Here is a 16,929-nt window from a genome sequence, read left to right on the forward strand (position 1 = left end):
TCCACCACAGGCCACCCTATAGCCTCCCCCCCCACACTCCCCTCTCCAGGCCACCCCACACACACCATTACCTCCCCTCCGCACCCCACGCCCCCCTCCCTGCAGGCTCTCCCGTCCTTGGCATGGCCTGGCCAGGCCCTGCTGGAGCGCAGCGGCCCCAGAGCCCGGGGCAGGGACACCTACGCGCCACGCTCAGCTTGGCCTGCGTCCGGTCGTGGAGGCTCTCGCAGCGGTAGGTGCCGCGGTCCGAGGGGCTGAGGCTGCGAATGGTCAGGCCCCGTCTGCGCCCGGCCTCCTGAAACTGGTACTTGCTGCCTGGCTGGAGGAGCACCCCATGCTTCAGCCACTGCACCTCGCCCGCCTCACGGCTCAGCTCCACCTCCAGCAGCGCGTCCTGCAGCTCCTCGGCCACCACGTCCTGCAGCTTCCGTACAAACAGCACCTGGGCCTCTGCAAGGCACCGCAGGGCAGGGCTTCCACTGGGCCCGACGGGGAGCCCCCGCGCCCAGACCCTCTGGGGAGCCACCCCCTGGGGAACTACCCCCCCCCCCACCGCCCACATCCTGTGAGAGACCCCCTGGGGAACTACCCCCCCCCACCGCCCACATCCTGTGAGAGACCCCCTGGGGAACCACCGCCCAGGAACTACACCCCCCACCACTGCCCAGACCCTGTGAGAGACCCCCTGGGGAACTACTCCTCAGGAACTACCCCCCCCCACCACCCACATCCTGTGAGAGACCCCCTGGGGAACCACCCCCAGGAACTACCCCCCCACCACCGCCCACATCCTGTGAGAGACCCCCTGGGGAACCACCGCCCAGGAACTACACCCCCCACCACTGCCCAGACCCTGTGAGAGACCCCCTGGGGAACCACCGCCCAGGAACTACACCCCCCCAGACCCTGTGAGAGACCCCCTGGGGAACCACCCCCAGGAACTACCCCCACCACCACTGCCCACACCCTGTGAGAGACCCCCTGGGGAACCACCCCCAGGAACTACACCCCCCACCACCACCCAGACCCTGTGAGAGACCCCCTGGGGAACCACCCCCAGGAACTACCCCCACCACCACTGCCCAGACCCTCTGGGGAACCACCCCCCCAGGAACTACACCCGCCAGCCCAGATCCTGTGAGAGACCCTCTGGGGAACCACCTCCAGGAACTACCCGACAGGACCGAAACCCCCCCACCGCTGCCCACACCCTGTGAGAGACTCCCTGGGGAACCACCCCCTGGGGAACTACACCCCCCCCACCGCCACCCAGACCCTATGAGAGACCCCCTGGGGAACTACCCCCCAGGAACTATACCCCCCCCACCGCCGCCCACACCCTGTGAGAGACCCCCTGGGGAACCATCCCCAGGAACTACACCCCCCCACCGCCGCCCAGACCCTGTGAGACACCCCCTGGGGAACTACCCCCAGGAACTACACCCCCCCCACCCCCAGCCCAGACCCTGTGAGAGACCCTCTGGGGAACTACCCCCTGGGGAACCACCCCCCCCAGGACCAACACACACCCCCACCGCCGCCCAGACCCTGTGAGAGACCCCCTGGGGAACTCCCACAACGATCCCAAAACCCATGAAAGACCCTCTGGGGAACTACCCCCTGGGAAACTACCCTCACCCCGGAACCTGTGAGAGACCCCCAGGAACTACTTCCTGCCATCCCAGAACCCCCCAGGAACTACCCCATCACCCCGAACTTGTGAGACACCCCCCAGAGATCTCCCACAAACTACCCCAACCATCCCAGAACCCCCCAGGCGATCCCCCAGGAACTACCCCCCTGCCATTCCCGCCACCCCCAGGAGACCTCTTGGAACCCACCCCAAACCATCCTAGACTCCTCTCATGAGAGACCCCTCCCAACAAAATATCTCCCTCTGGGAGAGACCCCCAAACAGGAGGGACCCTCCATGAGACTCCATCCCCAATGAGACAGACCCCGAGAACCACGGTCCGAGAAATCAGCCGAGAGAGAAAATCCTCCCCCGACACCCCCAGAGGAGACCCCTGCGCATCCCTCCACGAGATTCCCCCTAAAACAGACACACTCAGCTAGGCTGGGCTGTGGCCAGCCCCAGGCCCCTCCCCGGCACACTCAGATGGGCTGCCCTGCCCCAGGCTCCTCCCCTTGCACGCTCAGCCACATGGCCCCTCCCTTGCACACTCAGCCAGGTGGCCCCACCCCAGGGTCTTCACATGCACGCTCAGCCAGGTGGCCCCTTCTCCAGGCTCCTCCCTTGCACGCTCAGCCGGGCCAGTCCCGCCCCAGGCCCCTCACCTTGCACGCTCAGCCGGGCTGTGCTCACCAGGCCCTCAGCGTGGGCTGTCACGGTGCCTGCATCTCCCAGCTGGCACTGCCGGACGGTCAGGGCGTGGCACAGCCCGTTCCTGGTCACCAGCAGCCGCTCACCGGTGGTGACAGCCTGGCCGTTCAGCTGCCACGTCAGGGCCACGTCATCCGGGGACACCAGGCACTTGAAGGTGGCGTCGTCCCCCTCCAGCACCGTCAGGTTGTGCAGCTCCGAGATGATCTCCACCACCCTGGGCACTGGGGCCAAAGCGGGTGAGATGGGGGGCTCCCACTGGGCCTCCGCGCCCATCTCCCCCTGCATCCTGCTCACCTCCCCTCCCCCGCACCCTGCTCGCCCCCCCTCCCCTACACCCTGCTCAGAGCAGCTGGGTGAAGAGCACCCCAGGCAAGATGCTGGTGCTGGGAGGAGCTCATGCCCCCCTCCCCTGGCGCATGGCACCCACCTGGGATTGGTACATCCCTCTCTGGACCCAGAAAGCCACGGCCACAAAATCCCCCCTACCCCGGCCGATGCGACTGGGCTGTCAGTGCACCCCCCTCCCATGGGGCAGAGCCCCCCATGGGGACCCGCCTGCGTCACATCAGCTCAGGGATTGCAGCGCACTCTGTGGGGGGTCAGGCCACTGGGCTCAGCCAGGTCTTGAGAGGGGGGTTGGGTCACAGAGGCTGGGTCTGTGCGGGAGTGGGAAGGTCCCTGGAGCTGGGCTGGTCTAGAGGGATCAGGGCCCCAGTGCCTGGGCTGAGCCCTAAGGGCTGGGTTGGGTCTCAGGAGATCAGGTCCCTGGAGCTGGGCTGGGCTGGACTGGGGGGTCAGGGCCCCGGGGCTGAGGGTTGGGCCCCAGGGGCCGTGGATCAGGGCCCCGGGGCCGAGGGTTGGGCTGGGGGGTCAGGGCTCCGGGGGCTGAAGTCTGGGCTGGGGGGTCAGGGCCCTGGGGCTGAGGGCTTGGCTGGGGGGGTCAGGGCCCCGGGGGCTGAAGGCTGGGCTGGGGGGTCAGGGCCCTGGGGCTGAGGGCTGGGCTGGGGGGGTCAGGGCCCCGGGGACTGAGGGTTGGGCTGGGGGGGTCAGGGCCCTGGGGCTGAGGGCTGGGTTGGGGGGGTCAAGGCCCCGGGGACTGAGGGTTGGGCTGGGGGGGTCAGGGCCCCGGGGCTGAAGGCTGGGCCCCAGGGGGATCAAGTCCCTGGAGCAGGGCCCCGTGGCCCCGTGACTCACCCTGCACAGTCACTGTGGCCAGCGTCCGGTCATCCTTGGACTCGCAGGAATACTCGCCGGCGTCCTCAGGCCCCACGTTGCTCAGCGCCAGGGAGCGCTCCCGCCCCTCTGCCTTGATCTCCCACCTGCCGCTGGGCTCCAGTTCCTGCCCATCCTTCAGCCACACCACCTGCCCCCTGGCCTTGCACAGCTCGCACCACAGCAGCACCGTCTCGCCCACGTGCGCTTGCACGTCCGACAAGCCTCGCACAAATTTCACCTGCAGCTCTGGGAACATGAGCAGAGGCCAGTCGGTATCTGTGCCTGTCACGGAGTATTGGGGAACTCAGGGCCCTGCACCCCCGGCTTCCTGCGATTCACCATGACTCTCAGCCAGCCAGTAAAGCAGAAGGTTTATTTGGATGACAGGAATACAGTCCAAGACAGGTCTTGCAGGCACAGACAACAGGGACCCCCTCAGTTAGGTCCATCTTGGGGTCCCCGGGCATCCAAGCCCAGCCCCCCTTGGGAGGTCAGAGCCATCTATGCCCCCCAGCCCTCTCTCCCTGCCTGCTTCCAGCACTCTGCTTTCAGCGACCCCTCCCACAGCCTTTGTTCAGTTTCCCGGGCTAAGGAGTCGCCTCCCCTTCAACCCCTTCCTGGGTTCTCATGTTACACACTCAGGTATGCGCCCTCGGGCGCCCTCGGGCAGATCCCATCCTGCAATGCAGACTATCCCAGAACACTCCCCTGTCAGCATTCACAGACCACCGTGAGAACAGGCCCAGTTCGTCACATCTCTCCCCCCTTCGAGACCGAACTGAGCAGGGTCACTTTAGCCAGTGACCCCGGGGAAGTTCGAACCTACCCCCGTTCCCATGGATGCCCCCGCATCCCTCCAGTTCCTTGGTGGGAATTACACCAGGCCCCTTCAGTTTCACGCCCCCCCCTTAGGTCGGGGTGCTTGATGGCACTCGCAGTTCGCATGTGGGAAGGTTTATGCGGCCTGTGTCCTTTCCCCACCCCCATACCTCTGGGGTTCCAACTGGGCTGTGGTCTTCTCCCAGCGCTCCAGTCTGGAGGTCTGTGCTTTGGGCTCTCTTGGTTTAGAGCCGCCCTTTTAACCTTGGCCACCCTCTGGAAAGGATCCTTTATGCTGGGCAAGGGTCCTAAAGCTGTTTTCCCCTTGTCCCAGGCCTTCCTCCCCCTCTGACAGGGGTCACAGGATCCGCAGTACTGTCGGACAGTAACAAAGACCCCAGGCCAGTAAAAGCTCCGTAGCAGCCTCTGCTGGGTACGCCAGGTTCCCTGGTGCCCTGAGAGGGGAATATCATGGGCCCGGCACAGCAGCTGGCGGCGATACTTCTGGGGTACCACCAGCTGCCTCCTGATCCCCCCTGACTCCATTTCCCCTGGGGGAGCCCATTCTCGGTACAGGAACCCCTTCTCCCACAGGAACCTTTTCCGGCCACCTCGTCCCATGGTCTGTACCGCATTGAGGTCGGCTAGGTCCCTTATCTTCCGCAAGGAGGGGTCTCTCTGTAACTCGGCCTGGAACTCAGCAGCTGGGACAGGGATGGCCACCTGCTCTTCCTCGCCCGCTGGGCCTGAAGCTGCAGCCTCCCTGAGCCGTGTCCCTGGGCGTTCCCTCCCCACCAGGTTAGGGTCCTGCGCCTCAGGCAAGGCACCCCCCCCAAGGCCAGGGCGCAGTGCCCCTCGCCGGCTCTGACTGCGGGTCACAACCAGTGCCTTTTGGGGGTTGCTTGGCCAGTTCTCCAGGTCCCCCCCCATCAATACCTCAGTGGGCAAATACGGGTGTACCCCCACATCCTTGGGGCCCTCCTTGGCCCCCCACTTCAGGTGTACCCTTGCCACGGGTACTTTGACTGGTGTTCCGCCCACCCCCGTCAGGGTCAGGTAGGTGTTGGGCACCACCTGATCTGGGGCCACCACCTCGGGCCGGGCCAGCGTCACCTCTGCGCCCGTATCCCAGTATCCACTGACCTTCCTCCCATCCACCTCCAGGGGAACAAGGTACTCTCTCCGGAGGGACAGCCCCGCGCCTACCATATAAACCAAAAACCCTGAGTCTGGAGCATCCAGCCCCCTAGAGGAGCTGGCCTGGAGCTCTCCTCCCTCCTTAGCAGGTGGTACTCTGCCAGCCCCTCTTCCCTGGGAATGCTGCCTTTCGCCGGGCTGGGTCTCTACCCAGTTAACCCTCTGTGGGTTCGGTCTGCTCAGTCTGTCCCTGAGCCTAGGGCACTGGGCCCGTATGTGGCCCTTTTGGCCACAGTGGTAGCAGCCCATGTCCCATGGGTCCCCTTGAGTAGGTCGGATGGTCCTGATGCCGGATGCTCCCCTCTGATGGGTTTTTTCTGTATTTTCCCATGGGGAGGTCCCATGGTGACTCTCTCTCTGCGTTGTGGTGGGACTGTTCCTTTGGGACTCCTCCCTTTTATCTCCTGACCGGCTCTTTACAAACTCATCAGCCAGCTGCCCGGCGTGTCGCGGGTTCTCTGGCTTTCTGTCCACCAACCACAGCCTCAGGTCGGATGGGCACCGGTCATACAGTTGCTCCAGTACCAGCAGTTTAATCAGGTCCTCCTTCGTCTGGGCCCCACCAGCCCACTTGCTGGCGTATCTCTCCATGCGGGCGGCTAGTTGCAGATATGAGATCTCAGGGGTTTTATCCTGACTCCGGAACCTTTCCCGGTACATCTCAGGAGTCAGCCCAAACTCTCGTAGCAGGGCCCTTTTGAATAGTTCGTAGTCCCCTTTCTCTGCCTCTCCCAGTTGGCGGTACAATGCCACGGATTTGGGGTCCAGTAAGGGGGTAAGGACCCGGAGTCTGTCCGCGGGGTCCACACGGTGCAGCTCGCAGGCCGTCTCAAAGGCCTCCAGGAAGTCATCCATGTCCTCCCCCTCCTTGTATGGGGCCATGATGCACTTATCAAAGCTCCGTGCAGTCCTGGGTCCCCCCTCACTCACCGCAGCCGGGGGTTCGCTGCCCTTCAATCTCGCCAGTTCCAGGTCATGCTGACGCTGTCTCTCATTCTCCTCCCGTTCATGCTGTCTCTGTCTCTCTTCACGCTGATGCTGTCTCTCTTTCTCCTCCCGTTCATGCTGACGCTGTCTCTCTTTCTCCTCCCGTTCACGCTGATGCTGTCTCTCTTTCTCCTCCCGTTCATGCTGTCTCTGTTGTTCACGATCCTCCAGCTCTCTCAGTTTTAGCTCTTTCTCCCATTCCAGCCAATTCCGCTCCCCGGATGCCGAACGTCGCCGGGAGGATCCTCTGCTGGCCGGCGGGCTTCGCCGGGGGGATCCCCTGCTGGCCGGGGGGGTCACGGCGCCCTCGGTATTTGCTGGGCTCCTCCCCACCCTTCCCCTAGGCATAGGAAGGAGGGGTCTCGGGAAGCCCTCAGCAGCCGGCTGACCACTCCCAGCTGGGACAGACACTGGTGCCTGCGCTGCATTTGCCAGGCTGCTTCCCTGAGACACAGGGATCAGTTCATTCGCGCGATCTTCCGCCTCCAGCTGGGCAATGAGCTGTTCTTTGGTGAGCCTCCCAATGCGCAGCCGCCTCTGCTTGCACAGCTCCACCAGGTCGCTCTTAAGCCGCTTGGCATACATCTTCCTGCTGCCCACTCACCGGCCTGTGTGCTCACAGCTCCCCACAGTTCCCAGGGGGACCCCTAGTGTGCCAGCCCTTCTCGAGGTCACCGCCTCTCTGCCAGGGTCGAGCTGCAGACTCCTCCGCCCCTGGGACCACTCGCTGCGATCCCCTCGGGGGACCCTGTTACTGCAAAAGTCCTTCTCGCTGGTCACACACTCCCAGGGGTAATAACCGTCTCTCTCTCACTCTTCAGCACGCCTGGTCCCCGTCAATCCCCCTTCGTTTTACTGCTCCCCAGTCACTTACTGCAGGAAGCGCCGAGGAAGCGCCGTCCACGGGGTGCAGTAGATCCCACCGCTGCCACCAGTTGTCACGGAGTATTGGGGAACTCAGGGCCCTGCACCCCCGGCTTCCTGCGATTCACCATGACTCTCAGCCAGCCAGTAAAGCAGAAGGTTTATTTGGATGACAGGAATACAGTCCAAGACAGGTCTTGCAGGCACAGACAACAGGGACCCCCTCAGTTAGGTCCATCTTGGGGTCCCCGGGCATCCAAGCCCAGCCCCCCTTGGGAGGTCAGAGCCATCTATGCCCCCCAGCCCTCTCTCCCTGCCTGCTTCCAGCACTCTGCTTTCAGCGACCCCTCCCACAGCCTTTGTTCAGTTTCCCGGGCTAAGGAGTCGCCTCCCCTTCAACCCCTTCCTGGGTTCTCATGTTACACACTCAGGTATGCGCCCTCGGGCGCCCTCGGGCAGATCCCATCCTGCAATGCAGACTATCCCAGAACACTCCCCTGTCAGCATTCACAGACCACCGTGAGAACAGGCCCAGTTCGTCACAGTGCCCCTGATGGGGGACCCAACCTGCCTCCAGCACCACTGGATCCCCACGGCCATGGGGCGGCCCTGTCCTGCCCCAGCTGCTGCCAGATCCCCTGCTGCAGTCAGTGTCTGCCCTGCTCTGCCCTGGGGCTGCTGGGCTGCCGGCTGCGACCCTCCCCTCCCCCCCGCACCGTGCTGCTGCTCTCACCTTTCACGCTCACTTCAAACTGCATCTGGTCATGGCAGGAGAGGCAGGTGTAGAGGCCAGCGTCGTCCTTGCCCACGTTGGTCAGCACCAGGCTGTGCACCCGGCCCTCTCGCCGTAGCTCGCAGCGCTGCCCTGCTGCCAGGGGCTGCAGGGGCCCCCTCCAGCTCACTGGGGCCTGCTCCTTGGAGACGATGGCTGAGAGCACGGCACTGCCCCCCTCCAGCACCAGCACCTTCTCCGGCTTCTCCTGCTTGTTCACAAAGAGCACTGGAGCCTCTGGGGAGAGAACCATGAGCAGGCGAGCTGGGCGCAGACAGGAGTCAGGTAGGAGCCAGGCAAGGAGCCGGGCAAGGAGCTGGGTGCTGGCGGGAGCTGGGCAGGGAACAGGGCAGGGAGCCAGGTGCTGGCGGGAGCCGGGCAGGGAACTGGGCAGGGAGCCGGGTGCTGGCGGGAGCCAGGCAAGGAGCCGGGCAGAGAGCCGGGCACTGGCAGGAGCCGGGCAGGGAACTGGGCAGAGAGCCGGGTGCTGGCGGGAGCCGGGCAGGGAACTGGGCAGGGAGCCGGGCGCTGGCGGGAGCCGGGCAGGGAACTGGGCAGGGAGCCGGGCGCTGGCGGGAGCCGGGCAGGGAACTGGGCAGGGAGCCGGGCGCTGGCAGGAGCCGGGCAGGGAACTGGGCAGGGAGCCGGGCGCTGGCAGGAGCCGGGCAGGGAGCCGGGTGCTGGCGGGAGCTGGGCAGGGAGCCGGGTGCTGGCGGGAGCCAGGCAGGGAACTGGGCAGGGAGCCGGGTGCTGGCGGGAGCCGGGCAGGGAGCTGGGCAGGAAGCCGGGTGCTGGCGGGAGTCGGGCAGGGAACTGGGCAGGGAGCCAGGTGCTGCCGGGAGCCGGGCAGGGAACTGGGCAGGGAGCCGGCTGCTGGCGGGAGCCAGGCAAGGAGCCGGGCAGGGAGCCGGGCAGAGAGCCGGGCACTGGCAGGAGCCGGGCAGGGAACTGGGCAGAGAGCCGGGTGCTGGCGGGAGCCGGGCAGGGAACTGGGTGCTGGCGGGAGCCGGGCAGGGAACTGGTTAGGGAGCCGGGCGCTGGCAGGAGCCGGGCAGGGAGCCGGGTGCTGGCGGGAGCTGGGCAGGGAGCCGGGTGCTGGCGGGAGCCAGGTGCTGGCGGGAGCCAGGCAGGGATCTGGGCAGAGAGCCGGGTGCTGGCGGGAGCCGGGCAGGGAACTGGGCAGGGAGCTGGGTGCTGGCGGGAGCCGGGCAGGGAGCTGGGCAGGGAGCCGGGTGCTGGCAGGAGCCGGGCAGGGAACTGGTTAGGGAGCCGGGCGCTGGCAGGAGCCGGGCAGGGAGCCGGGTGCTGGCGGGAGCTGGGCAGGGAGCCGGGTGCTGGCGGGAGCCAGGCAGGGATCTGGGCAGGGAGCCAGGTGCTGGCGGGAGCCAGGCAGGGATCTGGGCAGGGAGCCGGGTGCTGGCGGGAGCCGAGCAGGGAGCCGGGCAGGGAGCCGGGCAGGGAGCTGGGTGCTGGCGGGAGCTGGGCAGGTGTGATGTTATTGATATAATCTGGGACCATATAGATCATTGTTGCAACCAAGGTCCTGTAGTGGCACGCAAATCTGGTATAAAGGGGGTCAAATGGGGTGTCTAAGACAAGGTTATGGTTTACTGGTTAGGATTGTGCTGTCTATATGTGTGCATCACTTTTGTAGTTGAAGTTATGAATATTGGCTCTATACTGTCTGTATTTCAAACTTATGCTATGCTGCTGGGTGACATCCCAGACAACATGGTGTTAGCTCTGCCTAGCCTGCTTGATGGCCCATTAAGGACCATCAGCTATACAATGGACCCATTGAGAGAAGGCAGATACGCCTTGTAACTCAGCAAAGTATGCAGGGACTGGCCCATGTGACTCCAGACTCCATTTTGCTGTAATTTTCCACAGTAAGAACAAAGAGGTGTTCTTACACCTGGAAAAGACTATATAAGGCTAATGCCTCATCTCCATCTGGTCTTCAATCCTGCTTCATACCTCTGGAGGAACTTCGCTACAAGCTGAAGCTTTGAACAAAGGACTGAGGACCCATCCCAGCGGGGGATGTTCCAGAGACTTGATTTGAACCTGCAGTTTATTCCATCGCTGCTGCAAGCCTGAACCAAGAACTTTGCCATTACTGTATGTCATTGATTCCATTTAACCAATTCTAACTCTCATTTCTATCTTTTTCCTTTTATGAATAAACCTTTAGATTTTAGATTCTAAAGGATTGGCAGCAGCGTGATTTGTGGGTAAGATCTGATTTGTATATTGACCTGGGTCTGGGGCTTGGTCCTTTGGGATCAGGAGAACCTTTTTCTTTTACTGGGGTATTGGTTTTCATAACCATTTGTCCCCATAACGAGTGGCACTGGTGGGAATACTGGGAAACTGGGGTGTCTAAGGAGATCGCTTGTGAGACTTGCGGGTAGCCAGTGGGGTGAGACCGAAGTCCTCCTAGTCTGGCTGGTTTGGTTTGCCTTAGAGGTGGAAAAAACCCCAGCCTTGGGCTGTAACTGCCCTATCTGAGCAATTTGTCCTGAGTTGGCGCTCTCAGTTGGGTTCCGCCAGAACCGCATTGTCACAGTGGCGTAGTCGGCAGGATCCACAGAACCAGGTCAATTAAGCTTTGGGTCAGAACCCCACGCTGTCCAAATTTGAATTTGGGGATTGAGAGTTTGGTTGGTTAAAGAACAGTTGCAATGGGTGAGCAACGAGCATATGAGGCCTTGACAAAACCCTGAAAGATTTGTGTTCAGAAAAGGGGATAAGCGTTAGAAAGAAAGCTACAAATCAAGAACTGAGAGATCTGTTAATGGCCAGTGATCAGAAGGCAGAAGCAATTGAAAAGCAAAAGGCAGCAAGTAAACTGCAACTTGAGCATGAACAAAGACTGGCAGAAATTCGATTGCAGGAACTAGAAGCTGAGGCAAAAGTGCAAAGATTTCAGCTCCCAGTCAAAAAAGCAAGGGAAGAAAAGCAGAAATTGTATCCTCTTGAAAGTCCAGTTTATAACAATGTTGGTATGTTGTATAACTCTGAGCAGTTGTCTGGGTGTAACCAAATGTACCCCAATACTGCCACCTTTTATGTAAATGCTTTTACTGTGTGTTCAGTAAAGAGTGGCTCCATAACTTGTGCCAATGCTCTGTATGGGAGTGGTAATGGAAAATTCACAGAGAATGTAAAAGTCAATGGTAAAAGCTGTTTAGGGCAAATGATGGCTTCTAACATCACTCTGGTTAAAGCAGATCTTGTCAAAGAGGAAGATTATTTACCAAATCAGAGTGTGAATGTTGTAGTCCTCTAGGAATTTACTGTCCGTGTGCCTTTAGCCAGAATCCACCTTGAATGGAATGGTGCTAAGCATGAAGTTATAGCTGGGGTAAGGAAGTTATTGCCAAGGATCTTTTGATTGGGGAAAATGTTAAAGCTTTGTTCAGTCCAGGTAGTCAGTCACAGGACAGGAATGATCTTAAACCTGTGTCTATTGTGGGCAATGATTTGCCTGGGGAGGGTTGCTCCAAAGGTTTGTCGGAGAAGAGCCATTTGTCTGTAAATGAAGTTTCTGAATGTCGGTCTAGTGTCTCAGAAGTGAATCTGGAGTTAAATCAAGAGCAGCAAAAACTTACTGGGCAGGAAAATGTTTCTCTGGAGCAGATTAAAGTGGATGGTCAGGTGGAAGCCCTAACTGAGGAAGGAAAGGGTGGATTTTGGATGGGTGATGCATTGGTGGCTACTACAGCTTGCAAAAGTGAACCTGAAAAGGGTAACTGTGATTTGCTGGCAGTGGCTCAGTGTAGTAAGAAGAGCAGTTTATCTGTTGGGAGTGGCAAGGTGCCCAGTAAGGAAGCTGCCCCACTCTCCCAGTCTTTGTCTGTAATCAGCCCTGTGTGCTGGGACAAAGGAGAGGAAGGCAGGAAAAGTTTGGAGAAGCCTGGGCAGCCTTGTGAGCTGATGGCTTTGTCTAGTCAGCAGTTTGGGAAGGCAGGGATAGTGGAAGATGAATGTCCCTAGACCTTACCTGTTTCCTGTGTGGAGAATAGTGACAGTGAAGGAAATGTGCCTGTATCTGTCAGGGGTATTGACTTGCTTATGGAGGAAGCTACCTCAGTCTCCAAGCAGTTGTCTGTGAACAGCCCTGTGTGCTGGGACAAGGGAAGTGAAATCCCGAGCTGTGTGTCTGGTAAAAAAGGTGTCTCCAGCTCTTCTTTGTCTGTGGAGCAGACAGAAGGTGCCTTTCAGCCGGCGATGGTTGAGAATAGTGCAGTTGTCTCAGAGTTGGTTCTGAATTCAACTAAAGCCCAGGAAGGGAATGGTCCTAAGTCTGTGTCTGCTGGGGAGAATGGCACTGTAACTAAGTTGCATCCAGTTAGTGTCTTAGCAAAATCCCAGAGACCAGACAATTCGGGTGCTTATATTTTGCCTATTGCTAGTGTGTGGTTGGTAAAGGGTGTAGCAACTCTGTCTAATCCGGGTAATACCCTAGCCAGGGCACAAGGAGAGCATGAAGGTGATTTGGTTGTGTTATCTACTGATGGTGTGGAAACTTGTAGCAAGAAGGAAAGGATTCCTGAACTTGTGTGTGGCAAAGGGAAGGGAAATGTTTCTAACCTTTTATCTAGGAAGTCTATGGGTTTGCCTGAAAGGGGATTGTGTAAAAATCTGCCTGATGGGCCAAAGGTGATCCTGGATGTAAGTAAGACCCAGAAAAAGTCTATTGTTGCTCAGAAAAGTGTTCCTTTAGAGCAGGCCCTAGATGAAGAGGGCAAGGGCAAAATTTCTGTGAGGGGTGATTTGCTGCTTAGAAAAGCTCCTGGGGAAAGGAATCCTCATGGTAATCTGTGCAAGCAGTTCCCTGCAACTGAAGGATGTGAGAGTGATTTAATCAAGGAAGTTTCAGTTCCTAACAGCCAGAAATTTTCTGTTGTGAATGGATCCACTGACTTTCCTTTCGAAAGATCCAGTGTGGGTAGCTTTGAAAAGGTCTCAGATGGAGTAAGAGCTGTTAAGAAAGTTAAGCAACCCTATAACCAAGTGGCTGTGTTTGGCCAGCTTGTTGGGAAAACAATGGTGTTGGAACAGGAATGTCTCCATGCTAATTCTGTGAGTGAGCAGTCTGTGCTTCAGGGTCTGAGGACAGATTTGGTTACTGGTGTTTCAAAGCAGAACAGTTTTATGGCTAAATGCTTGAGGATGCAGGGGAGAGCAAGCAAACTCTCACCCTCAGACTCTTTGGATTTGTGTGGTATCTCTTTAAGACAGAGTCCAGCCTTGGAAATGATAACAGTTAAGGATATGAAAACTGGTGGACTGGCTTCTGTCTGTGGTAATGCAAATTACTTGTCTGGCTGGGAGGGGAAGGACTTGCTAATAGCTGTTAGCACAGAGAGCCCACCCCATCAGCCAGTGAATTCTGTTAAGCAAGAAAAATCAGGGTGTGATCCTGCAGGACAAGGAGGAAAGAGAAAACTGAATTTTGCAAAGGAAAGCCACAGGTTAACCCTAAAATGCCCAAACTCCAATGGTATTGAGCCAAAGGTGTGGCATGACAACCATGATTGTGGATGGACACTTGCAATGGATTTGTTGTTAATGCTAATGGTAATTTTGTAACTAATGTGTTGCTATTACCAAGATCTGTAAGAATGAACAATGTTCCTAATCTGTTGGAAAATCCCTTGAACATGTTAAAAGGAATACATGAGAACACACTTTATGTTAAAAGGCCTTGCTATACTAATGTTTCACAGTTGATGCCTGTAAACAGTATTGGAACTTTTCACAGGAGAAAAGACATTCCAGACCTAATGTACTGTATGAGAAGGGAAACTAAGGCACACTACCATATTGCTTTCACGGCTAAATGCCAAGATTCCTGTACTATGAACATCATTAATATCTGCATTTATTTGATGTTAATTGGGTTCCAAACATTTGCCCGAGCTTGTATGAATAAAGTAGCTGTTTTCTTTAGCTCTTGGCAAGGTCACATGAGACATACAGGAACCATGCTGCAAGAGCAGATCCAATCCACTATTGTTCTAACTAAGTTTTACCTTGAGTTTGTAAAGAGGTTGAATCATGTTGTTGAACACAATTTTGATAAACCATTTCTGTTGTTCTTTAGCCAGCTAAGCCATAGTGCCTACCCCGATACTAGCCATAGTGAGATAAACTCAAGGATGGGGAGCTCTTGGGATGCAGTCAGAGATGATTGTGTCATCCCTTCCTGCATCAATTTTGCGTTGGGGGTGTGACGTTATTGATATAATCTGGGACCATATAGATCATTGTTGCAACCAAGGTCCTGTAGTGGCACCAAATCTTGTATAAAGGGGGTCAAATGGGGTGTCTAAGACAAGGTTATGGTTTGCTGGTTAGGATTGTGCTGTCTATATGTGTGTATCAATTTTGTAGTTGAAGTTATGAATATTGGCTCTATACTGTCTGTATTTCAAACTTATGCTGTGCTGCTGGGTGACATCCCAGACAAGCTGGTGTTAGCTCTGCCTAGCCTGCTTGATGGCCCATTAAGGACCATCAGCTATACAATGGACCCATTGAGAGAAGGCAGATACGCCTTGTAACTCAGCAAAGTATGCAGGGACTGGCCCATGTGACTCCAGACTCCATTTTGCTGTAATTTTCCACAGTGAGAACAAAGAGGTGTTCTTACACCTGGAAAAGACTATATAAGGCTAATGCCTCATCTCCATCTTGTCTTCAATCCTGCTTCATACCTCTGGAGGGACTTTGCTACAAGCTGAAGCTTTGAACAAAGGACTGAATGACCCATCCCAGCGGGGGATGTATTCCAGAGACTTGATTTGAACCTGCAGTTTATTCCATCGCTGCTGCAAGCCTGAACCAAGAACTTTGCCATTACTGTATGTCATTGATTCCATTTAACCAATTCTAACTCTCATCTCTATCTTTTTCCTTTTATGAATAAACCTTTAGATTTTAGATTCTAAAGGATTGGCAGCAGCGTGATTTGTGGGTAAGATCTGATTTGTATATTAACCTGGGTCTGGGGCTTGGTCCTTTGGGATCAGGAGAACCTTTTTCTTTTACTGGGGTATTGGTTTTCATAACCATTTGTCCCCATAACGAGTGGCACTGGTGGGAATACTGGGAAACTGGAGTGTCTAAGGAGATTGCTTGTGAGACTTGCGGTTAGCCAGTGGGGTGAGACCGAAGTCCTCCTAGTCTGGCTGGTTTGGTTTGCCTTAGAGGTGGGAAAAAACCCCAGCCTTGGGCTGTAACTGCCCTATTTGAGCAATTTGTCCTGAGTTGGCGCTCTCAGTTGGATTCCGCCAGAACCGCATTGTCACAGCAGGGATCTGGGCAGGGAGCCGGGAGCCGGGCAGGGAGCCGGGCAGGGAGCCGGGTGCTGGCGGGAGCCGAGCGCTGTCAGGAGCAGAGCAGGGAGCCGGTCAGGCAATGACATTCCCCACCGCCTGGCTCACCTCTCACTCGCAGGGTGAAGTGCACCTCGTCGTCCCCAGTGTCACAGCTGAAGGTGCCGCTGTCGCCCAGCTCCGTCTGCTTGATGGTGAGGCTGTGCGAGGGCCCCTGGGTGCCCAGGAGGAGCCGTGCCCCGGAACGCAGCACCCGCTTGTTCTTCAGCCATTGGACAGGAGCCTGTTCCTGGGTGAGCCGGGCAACCAGCGTGACACCCTCCCCTTCCAGGACCTCCACGGGCATCTTGGCCTCCTCCTTATTCACAACGCGAACAGGGGGGGCTGGAATCAGAGGGGAAAGGAAATGACCAGGCAGCCCTGGGACAGCTTTTCCGGGGCGCTGTGGGGAGCAGCCTGGCAGAGGGTGACTATATTTCCCGAAGGGAAAACAGGACACCCTGTGGGGCTGGCCTGAGCCACTCGCTGTGGGGAGCAGGTTAGGGGTCACTGGCTGTGGGGGGAGGGGGTGGTTCCCGGCTACTCCAGCCCAGCCTCTCCCAGCAGGGGGCGCTGTGGGGAGCGAGGTAGGGGGTCATTGGCTATGGGGGGGGGAGGTGGTTCCCGGCTACTCCAGCCCAGCCTCTCCCAGCAGGGGGCGCTGTGGGGAGCGGGGTAGGGGTCACTGGTTGTGGGGGGAGGGGGTGGTTCCTGGCTACCCCAGCCCAGCCTATCCCAGCAGGGGGCACTGTGGGGAGCGGGGTAGGGGTCACTGGTTGTGGGGGGGAGGGGGTGGTTCCTGGTACTCCAGCCCAGCCTCTCCCAGCAGGGGGCGCTGTGGGGAATGGGGTAGGGGTCACTGGCTGTGGGGGGAGAAGGTGGTTCCCGGCTACTCCAGCCCAGCCTCTCCCAGCAGGGGGCGCTGTGGGGAACGGGGTAGGGGGTCACTGGCTGTGGGGAGTGGGGCAGGGGTGCTGGACGGGGCGGGAGCTCGGAGCTATCCCAGTGACAGCTGCGGTGTCTGCACTGGTCCTGCTGGTGACGCAGGGCAGGAGGCCGGGAATCCTCCATCCAGGCGTGTCTAACACAAACAGGAGCAGGCCGTGGGCCTACTGCGGGCTGGGCAGCAAGTGCTGAGGAGGCCAGAGGCCCGGGCTGGGCATGGCAAGGCAGCAGGGTGCATCCAGCCAAGCCAGCCCTTCTCACTCCTCGTCTCCCCCGTGCGCCCGCTGGCAGGGATTGGGGCAGCCCCACAGCCCTCCTGCACTGACAGGGCTCAGCCGCCATCAGAGGCCAGGACAGTGTCTGCAGCCCCAGCCCTGCCCAGGGAGCAGGGACACCTC

The 16,929-nt window shown here is 58.5% G+C and overlaps 1 protein-coding gene across 5 annotated transcripts in view; it reads right to left on the minus strand.

Annotated features, from left to right (window-relative positions):
• OBSL1 (obscurin like cytoskeletal adaptor 1) overlaps positions 1-16,929 on the minus strand; it is a 64,293-nt gene that overhangs the window by 7,320 nt on the left and 40,044 nt on the right. For all 5 annotated transcript variants that reach the window (XM_054044738.1, XM_054044735.1, XM_054044736.1 and 2 more), the window contains 5 exons: positions 15,656-15,931; positions 8,163-8,438; positions 3,542-3,808; positions 2,299-2,568; positions 184-450 (listed from right to left, as the gene is read on the minus strand). In XM_054044738.1, coding sequence (XP_053900713.1) covers positions 184-450; positions 2,299-2,568; positions 3,542-3,808; positions 8,163-8,438; positions 15,656-15,931 — 1,356 coding nt within the window. The remainder of the gene's footprint in view (positions 1-183; positions 451-2,298; positions 2,569-3,541; positions 3,809-8,162; positions 8,439-15,655; positions 15,932-16,929) is intronic.

This window comes from Malaclemys terrapin, chromosome 11 (genome assembly GCF_027887155.1).
Source record: "Malaclemys terrapin pileata isolate rMalTer1 chromosome 11, rMalTer1.hap1, whole genome shotgun sequence".
In the NCBI taxonomy this organism is placed as follows: domain Eukaryota; kingdom Metazoa; phylum Chordata; order Testudines; family Emydidae; genus Malaclemys; species Malaclemys terrapin.